This window comes from Oryx dammah, unplaced genomic scaffold (genome assembly GCF_014754425.2).
Source record: "Oryx dammah isolate SB20612 unplaced genomic scaffold, SCBI_Odam_1.1 HiC_scaffold_18, whole genome shotgun sequence".
In the NCBI taxonomy this organism is placed as follows: domain Eukaryota; kingdom Metazoa; phylum Chordata; class Mammalia; order Artiodactyla; family Bovidae; genus Oryx; species Oryx dammah.
Window position 1 is genome coordinate 52,764,705 of NW_024070202.1, and position 17,053 is coordinate 52,781,757.

General features: G+C 37.6%; 1 protein-coding gene across 2 annotated transcripts in view; it reads left to right on the plus strand.

The window, feature by feature from the left end:
- Positions 1-17,053, plus strand: part of TFEC (transcription factor EC) — a 107,403-nt gene that overhangs the window by 33,727 nt on the left and 56,623 nt on the right. For both annotated transcript variants that reach the window (XM_040260141.1, XM_040260143.1), the window contains exon 2: positions 5,464-5,715. In XM_040260141.1, coding sequence (XP_040116075.1) covers positions 5,536-5,715 — 180 coding nt within the window. In that variant the 5' untranslated portion in view covers positions 5,464-5,535. The remainder of the gene's footprint in view (positions 1-5,463; positions 5,716-17,053) is intronic.

Sequence of the window (17,053 nt, forward strand, 5' to 3'; positions counted from 1 at the left end):
GCTATGACAAAGCTAGACAACATATTAAAACGCAGAGACATTACTTTGCCTACAAAAATCTGTGTAGTCAAAGCTATGGTTTTTCCAGTAGTCATGTATGGATATGAGAGCTGGACAATAAAAAAGGCTGAGTGCTGAAGAATTGATGCTTTTGAACTGTGGTGTTGGAGAAGATTCTTAAGAGTCCCTTGAACTGCAAGGAGATCAAACCAGTCAATCCGAAAGCAAATCAATCCTGAATATCATTGAAGGGACTAGTGCTAAAACTGAAACTCCAATACTTTGGCCACCTGAGGCAAAGAACTGACTCATTGGAAAAGGCCCTGGTGCCTGAAAGATTGAAGGCAGGAGGAAAAGGGGATGACAAAGGACAAGGTGGTTGGATGGCATCACCAACTCAATGGACATGAGTTTGATCAAGCTCTGGGAGATGGTGAAGGACAGGGAAGCCTGGTGTGCTGCAGTCCATGGGATTGCAAAGAGCTGGAAACAACTGCGTGACTGAAAAACAATATGGAACTGACATTTTGTAGATCAAAATGGTCAAGTATCTGTGATTGCAGAAGGTTCCACCTAATATGTTTTAATAATTTTCCTTTTTCCTTTGTTGTCAGGATGCTCATGGGTAAATTTGGTACTCAGTTGCAATATTAATCTTCAGCCTGCATCTAATGGTGTAAATACTTTTCACCACATTTACATGTGTGTGTGCTCAGTTGCTCAGTCATGTCCAACCCTTTGTGAACCCATGGACTGTAGTCCACAAGGCTCCTCTGGCCATAGAATTTTCCAGACAAGAATACTGGAGTGGGGTATCTTTCTCTACTCCACACCACATTTACAGCTCATAGTTATTTATAATGTTTTGGAAAATAAGGAGAATAAAAGTAAATAAATCCTTTTAAATGAAATAAAATGATTTTTGCACATAGACAAAGTCTTGAACTTAAGCTGATCATCATTTTTAGTTGCAGTAACAGCATTCCAGAGAGATAATGTTGAGACATAATTCAGAGATTATGAAAACAATAATAATTATTATTATTATTTGAGTAATTCAGAGTTCAAGAGATGTGTTTTACTTATTATTTTTAATAGCAAAACTTCCTTACATCTGAGTGGTCTTAATCTCTTTGATAATCTAAAGAACCAATTCACAATCTGCAACTGCTCTGGCCGTATAGGTGAAGACTTTGAAACTCTGATTATGGTTTACCTCCCAGGTGGCTCAGTGGTAAAGAATCTGCCTGCCAAGTGGGAGACATGGGTTCAACCTTGGGCCTGGAAGATCCCCTGAAGAAGAAAATGGCAACCTACTTCAGTATTTTTGCCTGGGAAATCCCATGGACTGAGGAACTTGGAAGGCTACAGTCCATGGGATCGCAAAAGAGTCAGACTTAGCAAGTAAACAACAATGATAATACATTTCTCAGCTTTTTACTTTGTGTTCCAGTAATTTCAATCAGGAACCAATATCCTGTAGTGCTTAGGAAGCCAGGCCCTGTACTCCCACTCCTTTGCTTGCCAGTGGAATGATGACAGCCATGCCATTTAACCTAAGTTCTAGTGTCTTCAATTATATAGTGTAATGTAGATATTATTGATATCTATATCCTAAGATTGTAACAAGAAGCAAATGAAATAATATGTATAAAATGCTTAGCACAGTACTTGATACTTGTTGCATATTTCTATATTTATCATTATTGTCATTTTTGCTGTAGTTGGTATTAATATTGCCCAAGTATATTGTAAATTTCTAAAGCCCTAGGGTCGCAACCATGACTTCCCATGGACACTTGATGTAACACATACTGCAATAAGTACTCTGATGATGTTTTTAGCATCAATGAATGAATAGTGAAAAATAAATTAGTTAATGAAAGTTGTATATTCTGATTCAACATACTTTTCTTAGAAAAATATACAGTGTTCTTTAGCATTCATTTACATTGTGTGAAAATCAATCAGATTTGTGAATCTGAAAATGCTATTTATAATGTATGTTTTGTAGATGTATGTGTATTAAGAAGGATTAATTTAAAACTGTAGAATAATCTAAATAGCTACCCTAAAAAATTACCACTGGCATTTTAATGAAATGTTATTTTACAACTTAAAGCTCATAGCAATATAATTAGTAATATGTGTAATCTTTATTACCAATCTTAATCTTTTTTATATGACTGAAAAATTATTTTATGGTAGTACGATTAAAATAATGCTAAAAATGTCAGCATAACAGAATTAAACTGAAGTAACTACTACAATATTGTAACCCAAACCAGCTAATTTAAATGCAAAATCCTTTGTAAAGGCTATTTATCTGAGCTAATGCATGTTAAGGGATTTAAGGAGTAGATTGTGAAACTGAAATAAAAGGAAAAATAAGCACTGTACAGCAATCTTTACTATTGTTTAACATGAGGGAAATATTAAATAGGATTATATATAGGCCACTTGAGGAAAATGTATTAGAAGCCATATTGCAGCACAGTAAATATAACGGGGACTGGTGGGCAGTCCTATTTTCAGAGGCTTTTAAAGGGAAAGCTTAGAATACTTAAAGTTGTCCTTATACAAATAATTGTATATCATTAACCATGATAATTAGACTGAAGATGCCCAGAATTTTAAGTCTATGTTTTGAAAGAGGAATTTCAAAATACTGGATAGTTGCTTAGTTGGCACATGACACTAGTTTTTTCTCTGAATTTTTCTTTCTGTCAATTAATTCATAATAACTTTAATAAAGTATTGTTATTATAAAGTGAGAATACAGAAGTGTTTAAAATTAAGATTTTTTAAAGCTGAAAATGAACTTAGTATCAAAACCTTGAAAATACAGAAAATTGAAAAAAAATCACCTAGGTTTTCATCACCCATAAAGTATCAGACAATATTTAGTATATTTATTTCTAGTCTCTGTTCCTTCATGGATAATTTTTTAAACTTTTAATTAAAAATAATTATAATTATATTCAATATAATATTTATATGTAATACAAAGGAATCTAGGAGATATATATTATATAAAAATCCCTAATAATAGTGAATTAGCTGTATATTCCTTTTATTATTTTAGTCATTCTTATCAAATCCTCAAAAAGTTTTGCTGCCTATATATTTATTCCAGGTTTGGTACCAGTTGCATGTTATTTTAATGGCTATTCTTAAACAGTTGGTTAACATTTAAAATATTTTCAGTTCAGCTCAGTTGCTCAGTCAGGTCCGACTATTTGCGACCCCATGGACTGAAGCATGCCAGGCCTCCCCGTCCATCAACTCCCAGAGTTTACTGAAACTCATGTCCATCAAGTTGGTGATGCCATCGAACGATCTCATCCTCTGTCGTTCCCTTCTCCCGCCTTCAATCTTTCCCAGCATCGGGGTCTTTTCCAATGAATCAGTTCTTCACATCAGGTGGCCAAAGTATTGGAGTTTCAGCATCAGGATCAGTCCTTCCTATGAATAGTTAGGACTGATTTCTTTTAGGATTGACTGGCTTGATCTTGCAGTCCAAGGGACTCTCAAGAGTCTTCTCCAACACGACAGTTCAAAAGCCTCAGTTCTTCGGTGTTCAGCTTTCTTTATAGTCCAACTCTCACATCCATACATAACTACTGGAAAAACCAAAGCTTTGACTAGACGAACATTTGTTGGTAAAGTAATGTCTCTGCTTTTTAATATGCTGTCTAGGTTGGTCACAGTTTTTCTTCCAAGGAGCAAGTATCTCTGAAATTCATGGCTGCAGTCACCATCTGCAGTGATAGTCTCCAAAATAGTCTCTCACTGTTGCCATTGTTTCCCCATCTGTTTGCCATGAAGTGATGGGACAGGATAACATGACCTTTGTTTTTGAATGTTGAATATTAAGCCAACTTTTTCACTCTCCTCTTTCACCTTCATCAAGAGGCTCTTTAGTCCTCCTTTGCTTTCTGCCATAAGATGGTGTCATCTGCATATCTGAGGTTGTTGATATTTCTCCTGGCAATCTCAATTCCAGCTTGTGCTTCATCCAGTCCAGCATTCCTCATGATGTATTCTGCATATAAGTTAAATAAGCAGGGTGACAATATGTAGCCTTGACATACTCCTTTCCCAATTTGAAACCAGTCTGTTGTTCCATGTCCAGTTCTAACTGTTGCTTCTTGACCTGCATATAGGTTTCTCAGGAGGCGGGTCAGGTGGTCTGGTATTCCCATCTCTTGAAGAATGTTCCACATCTTGTGGTGATCCACACAGTCAAAGGCTTCTGCATAGTCAATGAAGCAGAAGTAGATATTTTTCTGGAACTCTCTCACTTTTTCGACGATCCAACAGATGTTACCAATTTGATCTCTGGTTCCTCTGGCTTTTCTAAATCCAGCTTGAACATATGGAAGTTCACGGTTCACGTACTGCTGAAGCCTGGGTTGGAGAATTTTGAGCATTACTTTGCTAGTGTGTGAGATGAGTGCAACTGTGTGGTAGTTTGAACATTCTTTGGCATTGCTTTTCTTCGAGATTGGAATGAAAACTGACCTTTTCCAGTCCTGTGGCCACTGCTGAGCTTTCCAGATTTTCTGGCATATTGAGTGCAGCACTTTCACAGCATCAGCTTTTAGGATTTGAAGTAACTCAACTGGAATTCCATCACCTCCCTAGCTTTATTTGTAGTGATGTTTCCTAAGGCCCACCTGACTTCGCATTCAAGGATGTCTGATCACACCATCATGATTATCTGGGTCGTAAAGATCATATTTGTATAGTTCTTCTGTGTATTGTTGCCAACTCTTCTTAATATCTTCTGTTTCTGTTAGGTCCATACCATTTCTGTCCTTTATTGAGCCCATCTTTGCATGAAATGTTCCCTTGGTATCTCTAATTTTCTTGAAGAGATCTTTAGACTCTTCTATTCTATTGTTTTCCTCTATTTCTTTGTACTGATCACTGAGGAAGGCTTTCTTATCTCTTCTTGCTATTTTTTGGAACTCTGCATTCAAATGGGTATATCTTTCTTTTTCTCCTTTGCCTGTCACTTCTCTTCTATTTCTCTTATCTTCTATCTTTTCACTTCTCTTCACTTCACAGCTATTTGTAAGGCCTCCTCAGACAACCATTTTTCCTTTTTGCATTTCTTTTCCTTGGGGATGGTCTTGATCCCTGCCTCCTGTACAGAGTCACAAACCTCCATCCATAGTTCATCAGGTACTCTGTCTATCAGATCTAATCCCTTGAATCTAATCCCTGTCTATCAGACCTAATCCCTTGAATATTTACTAAAATATTCTAGTAAAGTTTAAATTATTCCTTAAAACTATAATCCATTAATATCTTATGTAGATTATGACAGAGGTATAGATCATAAATAAGAAAGAAACTGGCCATTATAGTGTTTACTGTCATAATTCAGTTGTCAAAAGTGGAACTTCTTTACCAGATGATGCTACACATTGCATATGTTTGGTGTCTATTTGGTAGGTCCCAGCACACTTGGAAAGTCCTGCAAGGACTCAGCTACAGAAGGTTCAGCGACAGCAAGTAAAACCCTTCATGACCCTTGACCACCAGATTCTCAACCAAAGTTTTAAAAGGTCACATCCTCCCACGCCAAGCAGTGAACTTCTGGTGCAGCATGGACACCCATCTCCTGAGAGTGACACTGGTCTCCCTGGAAATCCACTCGCCAAGTTGCTAACTCTTGGCAAAGAAGATGACAATACGGAATGGCATGTATGTCTAATGACTGATTTATGAAAGTAGATAGTTTTTTGAAAAAAAAAAAAAAAAACACTTCAAGAAATTGAAGTCAATATTTTTATAGTAAACATGCTATATGCAAATTCATTAAACAAAAAGGATATCTTAATTTATTAATTTTTAATAATTAGTTATTTTCATAAGAATTGTTATGCATAAAATATAACAATTCATTTTTAAATTTTTATTTCAGTTTGTATCAATGTGAGTCAAAATAAGTTCTATTAGTAATTTATGTTAAGAAAATTTAGCTTGTATTGTACTGGTTTCCTGATAGCTTTAGTTAAAACATTTATCAACACTTACATTTGCTGAAGTACCCATTAAGATGAAACAAGTGGAATTTAAATAACAGTAAAAATTTACTCTAGAAATGTTTATCAGAATGAGACTAATAGTCTTCTTGCACTTAATATTTTATAGTATTGTATCTGAGTTTTTAATTACTGATTATTCATTCCTTTCTATTTTCAACAAATACTTGTTTTCCATTTACTAAGAGAAAATTTGAGGTGCTGAAGATATAAAATGAATGAGTGTTTAGCTTTGTGGAGTTCGTAATTATTGTGGCTTGCTTGTAAATGGACCTTAAAAAAATCCTGAAAAATCAATAGAAGTGGAAAAGAACTTGAACTGGGAAAAAGACTTCCTTTAATATTGCAATGTAGAAAACCTACATCCATAACTGAGTTTTCTATTCTTTTCTTTTTTTTTCCATTTGATTAGTTAGATGAAGCCGTGGTCCTATTTGCTCTTAGATTTAATCTCCCAGTCTACATTCCTGGTGACTTTTACTGAATTCAGGTTACTGGTTTTAAGGGAAGTCTATAGTCTCCAAGTGCAAAAGAATAATACTCAATATCTAAGTATTTAAATTCCAAATGACAGAGGAAAATTTTCTTTTGCAAATTTTATGTTAGTCTAGAAAAGAGAAAAGAGGAAGGATCTAGTAGATTGTTTAATAAAATATAAAGCAATCACAAAACATGGCTAGTTAAAATCCAAAACTGAATTTAAATCTCTATGTGTATATTTACTTAAACTTTTCAGTAACAAATATATAAAGAATTTTCCAAAAAAAAAAAAGTGTACAACTAGATTCTCTGTTCACTCTATGATGGTCATAAAAATATATGTTAGATGAGAATCATCTGTTCATCTGTACAGTAAATATTAGAATTCACCCAACACAATTTGTCTCTAACCACCTTCTTTCAAAGTTTTCCCTTGTGTGGAAGTTTGATTTACAAAGGAAAAAACAAATTCCAAAAGATATGCGTATGCCTGTCAATTCTAGGCAAAACCCAGAAAATGATGAGTATGTATCTTATGAAATATGATGCTGTGATCGTAAGTACTCTGTGTTGTGAAATATGTTTTCTAAGAAATGAGAAAGGATGAGTAACATATGTTAATTTTCTTAGTAAGCAGTTTTATTTCTTAGAAACACAGCTTTCCTTTTATTTTATAATAAGGTTGTACATTATAAGAGAAATTTACCTGATCTTAGAGGTCCTTTAGGTGGTGTCAGTCAAAAGAAGTTGCATGGCTGGGAAGGGTTGAGAGCTTCAATATGTGCAATGGTCTAGGGACAACAAGCACGCTGGCTGCAGATGAACATTTTCTAAAATTTTAACCATTTTTCTTTAAGCTGTGTATTAAAAGGCTCTTCTGTCATTAATGTCCAGTTAATCATCATTTTATTTCATCTGTTATAGTTTTAACATGTGTGTTTTTGAATTTAACTTATCATAGACACATTTTCACATACTACCATCAATTCCAGTTTTGCTGTCTTTAGTAGCTAAGATACATCCTACTTTTTTGCCATTTCCTGATATTCTTTGATTAGTTCTAGGAGTCCTTGTCACAAAGCAGGAAGTGTGCATTCTTTAGAGTCAGACAGCATGAGGTTAAAACCACCGCTTACTAGTTGTGGGGTCTCAATCCTTAACCTCTCTTACTAACGTTTCTACAGCTTGAAGAGTTCTTTTGATACTTATTCTGGGTGGGTTGTAGGGAACTTCTGTGATCTTTTACTTTTATGATTACTTTAAATTGTTTTTTATTGAGGAATGATTGACATAATAACTGTATACATTTGAGGCATATAGCATGATGATTTAATTTGCATATATTGTGAAATGATTACCACAATAAATTCAGTAAACATCTATCTTGTCATGTAGACACAATAAAAGAAAAAGAGGAGAAAAGAAGAAAAAAAATTTCCTCTTGAAAACTTCCCTGTATATCATATAACATTGTTAAATATAGTTGTTACATTGTAGTACATTATACCCCTAGTAGTTATTTATCCTATAATTTTAGTTTGTATCTTGTGACCACCTTTCTCCAATTCCATACCACATTACCCCACCCCACTCCTGGTAGCTACAAGTCTGATATCTTTTTCTATGAGTTTTTTTGTTTTTGTTTTATAATCCATATATAAGTGAGATCACACACTATTTGTCTTTCTCTGTCTGACTTATTTCACTTGGCATAATGCCCTCAAGGTCTATTCATGTTGTTGCCAATGATAGGATTTCTTTGTTTTTTCATGCTTAAATAGCATTCTTATTTATATATTTCACAGTTTCTTTAGCCATTCACTGATGGATGGACACAGGTTGCTTTCCTATCTTGGTTTTATAAATACTATGAACATGGGGCTGCAGATATCTTTTCAAGGTATTGTTTTTATTAGCTTTGGGTATATTCCCAAGAGTGGAATTTTGGTATCATAAGGTAATTCTATTTTTAATTTTTTTGAGGATCCTGAATACTGTTTTCTACAGTAGCTGTATCAATTTACAATCTCACCAATATCATAAAAGGGTTATCTTTTTTCCACATCCTTGCCAGCATTATTATCTTATCTTTTTGTGATTGCTGTTCTCACAGGTATAAGGTGATATCTCATTGTGGTTTGAATTTGCATTCCCCTAATAACTAATGACGTTAAGGATCTTGTCATGTACCTGTTGCTCTTTTGTTTATTTTCTTTGGAGAAATATGTATTCAGGTCCTTCTCTCAGTTTTTCAATTGCATTTTTATTGTTGTTGTAGGATCTTTTCTATAGGTCTTGGTTATTAACTCCTTATCAGATGTATGGTTTGCAAACATTTTTTTTCCCTTTCCATAGATTGATCACTGGTGAATTATGCTTTTCATATGTGCTGAGTTTAATTTGCTACTATCTTATTGAGAACTTTTGCATCTATATTCATCAAGGATATTGGCCTGTAGCTTTCTTTTTTAGTAATCTCCTTTTCTGATTTTAGTATCAAGATAATGCTGGCCTCATAAAATCAGTTAGAGAGTGTTCCCTCCTCTTTGATTTTTTGGGAAGACTTTGAGAAGGATCGGTGTTAATTCTTCTTGAAATGTTTGGTAAAATTCACCAGTGAACCCATCTCATTGGGGGATTTTTTTTATTACTAATTTAATTCAATCTCCACTAGTAATTGGTATATTCAAATTTTCTACTTCTTGATTCAGTCTTAATAAGTTTTATGCTTCTAAGAATTTTTCCATTTCTTCTAGGTTTCACAGTTTTTTGAAAAACATAGTTGTTCTGTGTTGCCCTTTATGATCCTTTGAGTTTGTTCAAATCTACCGTTTCCGTATTGATTCTCTGTGTGGATAATCTATCCATTGTTGAGAGTGGTAAAAAGTCTTCAAATATTATTGTTTATAATTATTATACTGTTTATTTTTCTCATTAGCTCTGTTAGCTGTTGCTTTATATATTTATATGCTCTGATGTTGGGCTCATAAATTGTTATATCAGTTTGTTGTATTGACTGCTTTACCTTTATATAATGACTTTCCTTGTTTCTTTCTCTCTCTCTCTCTTTTTTTTTTTTTTTGCCATTTTTAGTTTTGTCTGTTTTTTCTGATGTAATCAATGTAAACTATTCCTACTTTCTTTTAGTTACCATTGTTTGAAATGTCTTTTTCCATCCCTTTACTTTCAATCTCTGTCCTTACAGTCAAAGTGAGTCTCCTAGAGACAGTGGTTGTTGAATCTTTTTTTTTTTTCATCCACTCATTGACACTATGTCTTTGAATTGGATAATTTAATCTGTTTATATTTAAAACAATTACTGATAGGTAAGGGCTTGTGTGTGCTTGTGCTCAGTCATGTCTGACTCTTTGCAACCCCATGGACTGTAGCCCACCAGGTTCCTCTGTCCATGGAATTTTCCAGGCAAGAATACTGGAGTGAATTGCCATTTTCTACACTCAGGGATCTTTCTGACCCAGGGATCAAACCTGTGTCTCTTGCATCTACTGCCTTGGCAGGCAGATGTTTTACCACTGAACCACCTAGGAAGCTGTAAGGGCTTACTACAACAAAATATTATTAGTTGCTTTCTGGTTGTTTGGTAGCTTCAACAATCTCTGTTTCATATCCCGCTTTTTGTTCTGTTTTGTTTTGTCTTTGGAATCAACATACTTTGACTTCTTTATCAAGTTCTTTTGTGTAATTAATGTAAGATTTTCCCTGTGTTTTCCATGTGCTCAGTTGCTTCAGTCTCTTGCAACAATCAACTGTAGTGCACCAGGTATGGGATTCTTCAGGCAAGATGCTGGAGTGTGTGGCCATGCCCTTCTCCAGGGGATCTTCCCAATTCAGACATTGAACCCCTGTCTCTTATGTCTTCTGCATTGGCAGATGGGTTCTTTACCTCTAGCACCACCTGCAGTGTTTTCCATGAGAATTACATAAAATTTGTTTATTGTCCAGTCTCTCAGGTGTGTCTGACTCTTTGCAACCGCATGGACTGCAGCACACCAGGCTTCCCTGTCCTTTCCCATCTCCCATAGTTTGGTCAAACTCATTTCCATTGAGTCATCCAACCAACTTGTCCTCTGTCATCCACTTCTCCTCCTGCCTTCAATCTTTCCCAGCATCAGGGTTTTTTCAAATGAGTCAGCTCTTCCCATCAGGTGGCCAAAGTATTGGAGCTTCAGTTTCAGCACCAGTCTTTCCAATGAATATTCAGGACTGATTTCCTTTAGGATTGACTGTTTTGATCTCCCTGAAGTCCAAGGGACTCTCAAGAGTCTTCTCCAACACCACAGTTCAAAAACAAGAATCCTTTGGCTCTCAGCCTTCTTTATGGTCCAACTCTCACATCCATACATGACTACTGGAAAAAACATAGCTTTGACTAGATGGAACTTTGTTGGCAAAGTAATGTCTCTGCTTCTTAATATGTTATCTAGCTTTGTCATAACTTTTCTTCCAAGGAGCAAACATCTTTTAATTTCATGGCTGCAATCACCATCTACAGTGATTTTGGACCCCAAGAAAATAAAGTCTGTCACTGTTTCCATTGTTTCCCCATCTATTTGCCATGAAGTGATGGAACTGGATGCCATGATCTTTGTTTTCTGAATGCTGAGTTTTAAGCCAACTTTTCCATTCTCCTCTTTCACTTTCATCAAGAGGCTCTTTAGTTCCTCTTCACTTTCTGCCATGACGGTGGTGTCATCTGCATATCTGAAGTTATTTATATTTCTCCCAGCAATCTTGATTCCTGTTTGTGCTTTGTGTGGGCATTTTGTGTGATGTACTCTGCATAGAAGTTAAATAAGCAGGGTGATAATATACAGCCTTGACGTATTCCTTTCCCAATTTTGAACCAGTCCATTGTTCCATGTCCAGTTTTAATGGTTGCTTTTTGACCTGCATACAGGTTTCGCAGGAGGCAGGTAAGGTGGTCTGGTATTCCCATCTGTTTAAGAATTTTCCAGTTTGTTTGATCCACACAGTCAAAGGCTTTAGCATAGTCAGTGAATCAGAAGTAGATGTTCTTCTGCAATTCTCTTGTTTTGTCTATGATCCAAGAGATGTTGGCATTTTGATCTCTGGTCTTTTCTAAATCCAGCTTGTAACACCCTATATTAAATTAATAGCAAGTAACTTCATAGAATTTGTATTCTTTGTACTTCTCCTCAGTTATTGCTATTACAATTTATATGTTTTATATCAGATTATTAATAATAGATTATTATATTTCTTAATTTTGTTTCAGTATTGACCATCTGGTGATGTCCATGTGTAGAGTCTTCTCTGGTGTTGTTGGAAGAGGGTGTTTGCTGTGACCAGTGCGTTTTCTTGGCAAAACTCTGTTAGCCTTTGACCTGCCTGTTTTGTACTCCAAGGCCAAATTTGCCTGTTACTCCAGGTATCTTGACTTCCTACTTTTGCATTCCAGTGCTCTATAATAAAAAAAGACATCAATTTTTTTTTCATGTAGGTTACTAAACTTCCTTAAAAGGATTATTCTGAATTCTTTATTGATTTATCAGACAGTTCACAGATCTCCATTTATTTAGACTTAGTTATCTGAGTTTTATTAGTTTCCTTTGGTGGTATCATATTTACCTGACTTTTTGTGATCCTTAGTTCCTTGTGTTGATTTCTGTGCATATGATTAATAGGGCTGCCCTTGCAGACTTTACAGGCTTGCTTTGTCAGTGACAGTTCTTCACCAGGCTGCTCAGTTTTGGTTTCTGGGTGAGTCTGCCACTAAAGTCTTTGTGCAGGTAATTCCTGTTATTATGATCTACTTGTGCCAGGCAACTGAGGACATGGATTGCGGGTTGTGCCACCAGCTGAGAGCAGCTGGATAGGACTGCTATCTTTGTTCCTTACACAAGTGAGGATGTTGAATGGGCTCCATAGTTGCTTGAATTCTTTGATCAGGCCTACAACAAAGGTCCATCTAGTCAAGGCTATGGTTTTTCCAGTGGTCATGTATGGATGTGAGAGTTGGACTATAAAGAAAGCTGAGCACAGAAGAATTGATGCTTTTGAACTGTGGTGTTGGAGAAGACTCTTGAGAGTCCCTTGGACTGCAAGGAGATCCAACCAGTCCATCCTAAAGGAGATCAGTCCTGGGTGTTCATTGGAAGGACTGATGTTGAAGCTGAAACTCCAATACTTTGGCGACCTGATGTGAAGAACTGACTCATTTGAAAAGACCCTGATGCTGAGAAAGATTAAGGGCAGCAGAAGGGGATGACAGAGGATGAGATGGTTGGATGGCATCACCGACTCAACGCACATGGGTTTGGGTGGACTCCAGGAGTTGGTGATGGACAGGGAGGCCTGGTGTGCTGCAGTTCATGGGGTCACAGAGTCAGAAACGACTGAGCGACTGAACTGAACTGAACTGAACTAGATAGTTGGGACTTAATGTAGCAGATATAGCAGATGGGGCTATGAATTAGTTTCCCTCTCCTGGCAGAGAAACAGGCCAGGGCCCTGGATGTATGCAGTTCATTGGGTGCCTGAATAAGGCCTGAGTATGCACTGAATTCCCTGGTTGGGTGAGGCCACTGATTTTGCTCTACACGGGAAGTTACGGGTTGTGTTCTCTGTTCAAGTGCCACTGTATGTGGGGCTATTGCATGGGCCATGTACCTTCCCCTGTGCTCTTGTTAAGTTCCCTGGAAGGATGGGTTGAGGCTGTATTCAATGATGAGCAAGACTATTAATTAGATTCCCTGCCCAGACAGTAAGAGAAGCTGCTCTAAAACCAGTAAAGCTCTCGTGATCTTAACTCAATCTGACCCACACCCAAGTTCCTTGGCTAAACAGTGCCACTGGCTTTGCTCTCCAGTTCTGTTTGCTTTTTGCTCAGCTTGAGTGTGTCTGTGCTGTACAGCTTTCAGGTAATTTTGCTAGCCCTTCTGATTCAGTTGGAGTCAGAGGACACTATTCACAGTGGGTGAAACTATGTTTCAGCCCCTATGCCTGGGAGGGAGGGGGTTGGGCCTCTTCAGGCTATTTTCAATTTTCCAAAGAGGTTGTCAGGTTAGAGAGAGACCAGGAGCTACCCTCAGCCTTGGCTATGAATTAATCTTCTTGTCTGTGCCTGCAGGGGAAGATCCCATGACTGGTATTGGCTTTGCTCTGGGGTTGATCTGCTCTGCTTGTCCACCTGCCTCTTGGCTTGAGCACCACTGTACCACAGCTTCCAGGAGCTGTCCCTAGCTGTTCTGGTCAGATGAGGCTGCCAGGGGCCTCTGACTCACCATCTTGCCTGGGTATGGGCAAATGGGCTCTACAACTGATAAAACTCCTTGAGGATCTGAATCAGTCAAATCTGCACCCCCTCCAACTAATTATCTGGTCAGAGTGTACCCCTGATTTGGTTCTGCTGACAAGTGAAGCTGCTGGTTGGGGTTGCTCCTCAGGCATTAAAGGACTATCTGCCAAGATCTGTGTTTTGGTGTTACAAGCCCTCCCTCCTTCTCTGTTATAGTCAAATTCTCAGCGACTGGATCCCATAGATTCCTCTCAATTCCCATGGTAAGAAATCAAAGTAGGGGCTCCCACAAAGCAGCTTCCCAATGTTGAAGGTGACTGATTTTCCTCGCTGGGTTCTCTTTTCCCACTGGAGCAACCAGGGGTCAGGGACCTCTGTGTATAATGTTGTACTGTCTTAGTGAAACCAATAGGTGTCGTTTCCAGAACTCCAAAGAGTTCTGGCACCACAGTATTTTATGTGTCAATGCAAAGAGTCCAGCAAAAATGAAGTGGTAGGTGAGAAGAGACTTACTAGAATAGGATGCTTTTGAGACTTACAAGTTGGTGAGTGAGAAATGCTACACCTTGAGAACCTAGTGGGCTATAGTTTTATAACCAAAGGAAAAGTGGGGCATGGAAGATCTTCTTTGTCTTTCTTGAGTAGACATCTTGTTTCCATCATTAGTTCTTCCCTCACACAGGGCAGTGGACTTTACTTGTCCCTTCCTATATGGTTAGGGCGGGACTGTCATAGCACTTTGGGAAAATATTTTCAAGTCTCAGTACAATGAGGGTCTTTCATTTTGAAAAGTCACCTTCCCATAAATGACTGTTGTGTTCACAGAGCCTGTGTGTGGGGGGGTCATTAACTTATTGAGCTTATTGGGAAGGATGTGGGTCTCATGCCACCATTGTTTTATTGTCTGGGGACATGACTCGTGTTTCTGCTGCATGGTTTTGTTGCTAAGCAAGCCGGCTTGGTTTTATGGTTAAGCAAACCTGCTTTCTCTAGTAATGCTTAATTTACAGGAGTTTTCCATCTTTTTCTACCTATATTCCCCTAGTGGGATTAACTGTTTAATCACCTATTTTGTCCCTTCATTCTGTCCCTATCATTAGGGGAGGGTCATTGAGATCAACATGCAGCTGCTTCTCTCAGCTTCTAATGCAATTTGCCTTGATCTCTGAGGTTCAGGGGGGTATTTCAGCCTCACCTCCATGGTCTAGGATTCTCTTAGTGCTGTTTTCTTTCTGAATAGACATTAATTGTTCTTCTCAAGAGGTGGATTGAATTCAGGAACTATCTGTGTTTCCATCTTAGATGTCACTTACATTTTAAAAGTTTCCAACACAAGGGCAGTGTGAATGCTCAGGAGATGGCGGCTGCCAATTTTTGGTATTTCTTTCTTCTATGCTTATCCTCCTGTGACATCAGGGAACACACCATTAATTCAAATAAAACCCCGGAAATCAAAGCTACCACAGAATAAATCTGTGAGAGCATCCATAGATTCAAGATTTAGGAGTTGGAATTAAGAGTAATTTGATGATTAAAGGTAAGACAATCAAATATAAAGTCAAATAAGCATTTTATAGCCTGGGTCTTTACAGGATAAAATTCAAATTTGAATTCATGGGGACACAGGACTCTTTCGTATTTAATCCTTGCCACCTGACCCAAACTTATCATTTCACACTTGCATGGAGCTCTGTTATTCAACTATGTGGTCCTCGTGTGACTTTCACAGTGGCCAGGTTCTCCCTCCTTACAACCTTTCTTTACCAACTACTCATTCAGTCTCCACTTATAATTCCAACTGACTCTTCAGAATTCATTTCAGGTTTCTTCTTTCCCTGGGGATACTCTATGTGGATTAGGTGCTTAATTCTCTGAGTTTTCATAGTACCAGCTATGTCATATGGATAAAAATTGCTCTTATCATAGCATCTTTATAGTACATGCTGAAAGTGAAAGTGAAGTCACTCAGTCGTGTCCAACTCTTTGTGACCCCATGGACTGTAGCCCACCAGGCTCCTCCATCAATGGAATTTTCTAGGCAAGAGTACTGGAGTGGGTTGCCATTTATTATTCCTTGTCTTGTTTTTCTTATCCTCTATACTTTCTAAAAGCTCTAAGTTGAAGGGAAGAGAAAAAAATGAAACAAATATACTATTATGTAGAAAGGACAATGGTATATGTAGGAGTGTAGAAGTACTGTTCCGATTTGGAGGTCTGTCAAGTAGACTTAGATGAAAATGACTAGTGGTGCAATTTATCTAAGTAAGATTGTACAAGCAAAGAAACAGCATGAAGTGGGGAGAAAATGAGAGGCAAAATTGACAGAAGGTGATACCAGAGAACTGGGCAATAGACAAATCACAGAAAGGCTGGTACTCCATGTTAAGTAATTCCAAATACTTGAAACACTCAAATGTGGGGACTATGGCGACATAATCGGATTTGACTTTAATATCACTCTGTCAGCAGTAGGAGAAGAAGCCTGGGGTGAGAGAGGGACCAGTGGGGAGGTTATTTCCATAGCACAGTGAGAAATGAGGCCTTATATTCAGTTCAGTTCAGTTGAGTTCAGTCGCTCAGTCTTGTCTGACTCTACGACCCCATAGACTTCAGCATACCAAGTTTCCCTGTCCATCACCAACTCCGGGAGTTTACTCAAACTGTTGTCCATCCAATTATCTCATCCTCCATCGTCCCCTTCTCCTTCTGCCCTCAATCTTTCCCAGCATTGAGGTCTTTTCAAATGAGCCAGTTCTTCGCATCAGGTGGCCAAAGTATTGGACTTTCAGCTTCAGCATCAGTCCTTCCAATGAATAGTCAGAACTGATTTCCTTTAGAATGGACTGGATGGATCTTCTTGCTGTCCAGTGGACTCTCAAGAGTCTTCTACAACAACACGGTTCAAAAGCATAAATTCTTTGGTGCTCAGCTTTCTTTATAGTCCAACTCTCATATCCATACATGATTATTGGAAAAACCATAGCTTTGACTAGATGGACATTTTTTGGCAAAGTGATGTCTCTGCTTTTTAATATGCTGTCTAGGTTGGTCATAACTTTTCTTCCAAGGAGTTAGCATCTTTTAATTTGATTGCTGCAGTCACCATCTGCTGCAATTTTGGAGTCTGCCAATTTGTGTCTGGCAAAGTAAAGTCAGCCACTGTTTCCACTGTTTCCCCATCCATTTGCCATGAAGTGATGGGACCAGATGCCATGATCTTAGTTTTCTGAATGTGGAG